This window comes from Chelonus insularis, unplaced genomic scaffold (assembly GCF_013357705.1).
Source record: "Chelonus insularis isolate UGA/USDA-ARS -01 unplaced genomic scaffold, ASM1335770v1 contig_239_pilon, whole genome shotgun sequence".
NCBI lineage: Eukaryota > Metazoa > Arthropoda > Insecta > Hymenoptera > Braconidae > Chelonus > Chelonus insularis.
In genome coordinates, this window is record NW_023276442.1 from 57,414 (window position 1) to 63,413 (window position 6,000).

Consider the following 6,000-nt stretch of genomic DNA (forward strand, 5'->3'; position numbering starts at 1 on the left):
CGGTCTTTTTGGAGTATTTCTTGTATCTTTATATTCTTCACTTTAAAATTTTTTATTTTTAAAGTTAAATTGGTGAAAGGTATAACAAAAGAGTAGATTATAAAATTGTGTGCAAGTAGTACTGCAAGCAAATAGTCAACCACAATAAGTTTTTAAATTTATATGTATTGAAATTGAAAAAAAATTTATTGTAAAAAAAAATTGATAATATTGCCTTTACAAAAGTTTACGTTTACATATATATATTTACAGACATTATCAAGAGTTTTGACAATTTTAGTCTAATAATCTCTTTTTATAATAAAATTTTTCATTAATTCAAAAAACCATTTTTATACAACATTAAATAAACAATCATGTTTTTAATAAATTTATCAATACAAATATTTATTTTGATTAGACGTAATTCAATTTTAATTGATGGAAAATAACTTTTAACGATTCATATTTGGTTTGAATGTTGCATATTGTGGTGTTTTTTCTTTTTTGTTTGACGACGATGATGATGATGGATGTTTCAATGTTGCCAAACGATCGGGTTTCAAGAATAGCTGTTCCGTCTACAACATTGATCATAATATTAATTACAATTCGAAATGATTGGCCTTTGCAAAATTTTACTTGTATTACCTGTAATGTATATTGCGGTGCATGAATTTGTTGATGACTATAATGATGTTGTTGTCTTTGATAATGAGATTCATTAAATTGAAAACAGTCTTGTTGTAGGTATTGTTGCTGTTGTTGTTGTTGTTGTTGTGTAGGAACAGGTTTCAATATTTGATTATGACGTTTTTCGGTAATTGAATTATCGGCAGTATTTCTCAGACAGTCATCTACTACTACAGTATTTAGAGACTTGTTACTGGAAAATGATAAATCATTGATTTTTTTTTTTTTTTATAGAAATAAAAATACTTATGAATAATAATAATAATAATAATAATAATAATTACCAATCAACTGGCTGAAGTGTGGTTGGTTGGGAAGCGCAACATTTATCTGAACGAAGAAAACATATAAATGCCATTACCATTACTGAAATGACGGTAAACCCTGCGACGGCACCAATAACCAGTGGTATCTATTATAATAACCATAACAATTAAAAAATATTCGTAATTTTTTTTTTTTTTACTTTTTCAAATAACAAGTATATTAATTACTTGGTCTGGGTCATCAACTCGTAACATGAGTGCACGCCTGTCACTTCCGCGATCATTTTCCACTATTACGTAATATAATCTTTGATCTTCTTTTACTGTACTCGTAAGCTCTAAAATTGCTATAAAACAATCTTCTAATGTTGGCAGTGGTTCCAAATCTAATGCTCGATATCTTGATTCCAATACTTCTCCTAAATGAAAAATTAATAAATAAATGGTCAATTTAAACATTAAATATTGATGAGTAAGAATAAAATTAGAAATAAAAAAAAAAATTTAATGACAAAAGTCATTAAACCTGCATGAAGTCTTATGCTGTTGCCCCATTCCCATGCAACTAAACGTGGTTTTGGATTTGAACATAATCTAATTTCCAGTCGAGCAGGACTTGTCTCTGTTGTTGATATCACATATTTTTCGTTGTTCAATGGTTTTATTATCTATAGAAAAAAAGCAAAAAGAAAAAAAAAAGAAAATAATGAATGAATTAGAATATAAAAGATTATACAAATGACATTAAAAAAATTTGAAAAATTACTTTTGGTGCTCCAACAACTTCCAGTGTTACTGGAGTGCTTTTAACTTGTCGTGTCTTGCCATTTATCGTATTCGAAGCAATACATATATATTGGCCTTGTTGTTCATATGTCACATTTGTCAAGATTAATCGTTGACCCTTTCCATAATCGATTGGTGGTCGATTATCATTGAAAATTTGCTGCCATCTAAATGAAAGTGGTAAACATTATATGAAATAATAGAATAAAACCAGAAGGGTTAAACTTACTGATAATCAGCGGGAGGCATAGCATCTGCATTACACTCAAATGACGCTCCTGAATAAAGTAGAGCTGTTGATAATCGATCCGGTCCGACGGAATCAATTTTTGGTGCATCTATTGGAAAACGTCAATTTATGACAACTGAAGAATTTAAAAAGAAATTTTGTTAATAAAAAATACTCACAATTGACAGTAATTTGGATAGATACTGGACTACTTTCGCCTTCAGTATTGGAAGCGAGACAAACATACGTAGCAGCGTGATTTCGGTGAATTGGTGAATATATTAAAGCCTCACCAATACTCACAACTTCCATGTCTGCACCTTTTATCCGTTTCCATAGAATTGATGCAGTTGGATTAGCGTTTGCCAAGCAACGAATTTCTACTCTATCTCGTCCTTCTTCTAACTGTCCAATTGGAACTCCTACTAGTCGTGTTTCTGGTGCATCTATCGGAATTAAAGAGTCCTAGTTGAAATATTATATAAGCGTCTATCTAACAGTTTATCAATTTACTTAAATTCAAGTTTTAGAAGATGTAAAATAAAATATTCGCAACAGGTCTAAGGTTCATTTTTATAACATTTTAAGTTGTTATTGTGTTTAAAGAGAGAAACAAAAAACAACAAACATTTCAATATTTTTACAAATTTTCAACTATAATGAAATATTTATTAAAAATTTAAGATACCATATTTTGAATGATATAAAATTTTTAACTTACATGTAACATCAAATCGCACTTCAATATTAGAAGTTAAAGTCGGATATGCTGGATGATTGGCTTCACATCGAATTACTTGACCATATCGAGAACGATCAGCTTCGATATCGCAAACACTTTTAGTTGACCATGTTCGTGCATTATCAATTTCTGTCGCATTTACTTGTGGTCTTAAAGTTCGAATCTCTTGGTCTCTCAAATACCTGTATGCAAATATACATATATATATATATATATATATTTATTTACTCTTATAAATTTTTTATTAATAATTTATGAAATTTAATGTTATAAAAACCATTTAATGAGAGGTGGAGGATTTCCATAACGAGCTGTACAAGTTAATGTTGCTATTTCACCTGCACGTGCAGTAACATTTCCACCAGGTAAAATAACAGCTCCTGCATACTCTATTTGTGGTCGCTGAGGGCTTACTATAACACAAATTTAACAAAATCTTATATCATGATGCTTTTAAAGAACCAATGTTTTTTTTTATAAATAATACAATATTCTACTACTTTTAGGATTATTTAGCTTTTTGACGTATATATGTATATATATATGGATAAAAAAGACATCAATAATTCAACTTACCACGTACAACAAGCCGTGCTGATTCGGAAGTTAATGCATCTTGAGCAGTAAAGTCACTTGCAGTAACTTGACACTGCCACAATCCATCGTCAAATTCAAGTGCTGCTGATCGAACCCACAATGAACAATCTCCCATATCAGGTGATCCAACCCATTCATATTTTTTTAAATACATACCAATTGGCTGTAAATAAAAAAAGAAATATTTTTTTGAAAAAAGTTTAACATAAATATTTTCACTTAGCAAATACACTCAATTTAAAAAAGCTCCGAGCTAAATGTTAGACTTTGTTTTTGATATTTTTAAAAAAAAAGTTTTAAAACACTAGAGTAAAATCTGTAAGTTTTTCTGGCCGGTAAATAAACGTAAAAAAAATGGAAAAGGGTATAATCTCTTTCTTCTTATTTACTCGTAGAGAAAAAATTTCAGGAGAGAAAAGGGGCACGTTCGAATACAGCAATCAGCGTAATGCACCCGCAGACACCCAACTTTCTCTCCTTCTCTTTTGCTCTCACTCTCTTTTTCACTCTCTTTCTTTCTCTCTAGAGAGCTCAACCCCTTTTGGTGCTGCTACTGCTGCTGCGTATCCAACAAACATTTACTCAGCTAAACAACTATATACTATATATACTATATACATATACATATATGTGTGTGTGTGTGTGTGTGTGTGTGTGTGTGTTTCAAACAGGGAAGATGGGTATACCAACTTTTAGCAGGCCAAAGGCTTTTCCCTGATGATATTCTCTCCAACACATAGTTTACTTTTATCTCTTACAAGTGAGTAGTGTGACGATGCAATTCCATTGAAATGGATAGAAAATACATCAACCGAACATAGAAATACGAGAAGAGATCAACTGATTAATCAGAACTTGATTAAATCTTATGCGTACTATTATACAAATAAATATTATCAAAAATATATCTTAATGTTTGATTGAAAAATTAAATCGAGCTTTGAAATAATTTTTTTGTTCCAAATCTACCATGAACAAATATAATATTTCAAAATGCACGTTTTTGTGTCAAGCTGAATTTTTTAATATTTTATATACATATATGTACCTATATATAATATGACTGGGAAAGCGTGAAAATTTACGAGTATATCATTCAACAAATGACTGCTGCATTTCCTTACTTGCTATACATGTTACAAATAGACTTTTTATGAATTTAAAGTCTTTGTACATACGCGTAATAGTCTAAACTTGTCGTCGTCATCGTCGTCGTTGTCACTTGAAAGTGCTTTTTTTTATGTACAACCGTCTTTTACAATTTTCAGTAAAAACTTTTCTCAAATAGCAACGTTTTATTTCACAACTTATTCGTGAAACGTAAACGATTTGCGAGCGTTGGAAAAACTTACGACACATATAATAGCAATAGTGAAAAGAAGTCATAAAAATTTACGTGTTCAGAGATTAAGAAAGAGAATAAAACTGGAATATGTATATGTATATATGTTTACATATATAATACAATAAAATTTTGTATTTATTTAATACTCTACATTATATATTACAATGATTAATTTTAGAAAATATTTAGATTTACAAATAATTGGTTAAAATTAATTAAAATTATTAAAGAATAAAGTTGCTAATTAAATATGGAATGTTATAATTTTTAGAAAAAAGTACAAATATACATTTGATGAAGAAGAATAACCGTCAAAATCAGTGATTAAACCTCGAAACCAACGATTTGGGTAACGCCCATAGGGAATATTAATGGTAGTCAATCATGCCAACTCGAACTTTGCCAAAAAACTGAGCCAAAAGCTCAAGTGGTGTAAAATTTACTCTTCCAATGTATTTATGCTTTTGTGTGGCTGTCGAAATAGCCTAAAATCACAAATACATCAACATATATAAAATTTTATTAATTAATGAGAAAAGAGAAAAGATACAATAAGATGAAAATAAATATTTCATTTAATTTAATGACCGTTTTATTGTGGATAATATAAATAATTTCCTTTTTCCTATAAAACACAACAAAAATCGTGACTCCTGTAGAAACAGTATATTTTTTTTATGCATAAATAATTTACATTTCAAAAGAGAGCCACTTGAATGAAATGTATTTAATAGACTTTCTTAAGATTGTTTTTATGTTAAAGGGTGTTTTAAAAAGAGTATTTCTTTTTCAAGAATTGTAAATCAAGTTGAATTAATATATATGTATATATTGAGAAAATGAGAATTTCATTTGAAATGTATTCAAGATGATGAAAATAAGAACGAATCAACTTATTTACCCATCTTATTACTCACACTTTCATCATCAATCAATTCAATAATCAAACTATATTTACATTATGTATTGATTTTTATTATATTAAATTAAATTTATTAATAAAAATAGTTTAATTTTACAAACCTTTTGGTCTTTTTGCCAGATGCATAATCCTCGCTTACCTCGGACTCGACAGATAAGCTTGGCATCTTGTCCTGGATTAACTTCTGTGTATTGTGGTGTCTCTTCGAATATTTGTATACCAAAACATACTGAAACATTCATGAATAATATTTTACATTAAAATAATACGATTTAGTTTTAATATGTGAAATTTTAATCACATTAATGACAATATATAAACCTGGTTGAAATAATTTACACCTATAATACTATTAAAGAAGATTTTATTTTAAATTGGAAAATAATCTCGAAAATGGATTTATTAGTTTTGTACAAATAAAACTTATTGTTTCAATAAATA

General features: G+C 28.7%; 1 protein-coding gene across 2 annotated transcripts; it reads right to left on the bottom strand.

Moving 5' to 3' along the window:
- Positions 1–322: 322 nt before the first annotated feature.
- LOC118064512 (kin of IRRE-like protein 2) lies at positions 323–5,780 on the bottom strand. Of its 2 annotated transcripts, none has more exons than XM_035079180.1 (12): positions 5,661–5,780; positions 3,272–3,455; positions 2,973–3,108; positions 2,675–2,877; positions 2,133–2,399; positions 1,954–2,062; positions 1,705–1,891; positions 1,465–1,606; positions 1,167–1,357; positions 957–1,084; positions 631–865; positions 323–560 (listed from the first exon to the last, which is right to left on the bottom strand). In XM_035079180.1, the coding sequence occupies exons 2-12, from the start codon at positions 3,444–3,446 to the stop codon at positions 435–437; spliced, it is 1,899 nt and encodes a 632-aa protein (XP_034935071.1). In that variant the 5' UTR covers positions 3,447–3,455; positions 5,661–5,780; the 3' UTR covers positions 323–434. The 2 variants fall into 2 exon arrangements, with proteins under 2 accessions (XP_034935071.1, XP_034935070.1); XM_035079179.1 differs by lacking the exon at positions 5,661–5,780 and adding an exon at positions 3,682–3,811.
- Positions 5,781–6,000: the final 220 nt, after the last annotated feature.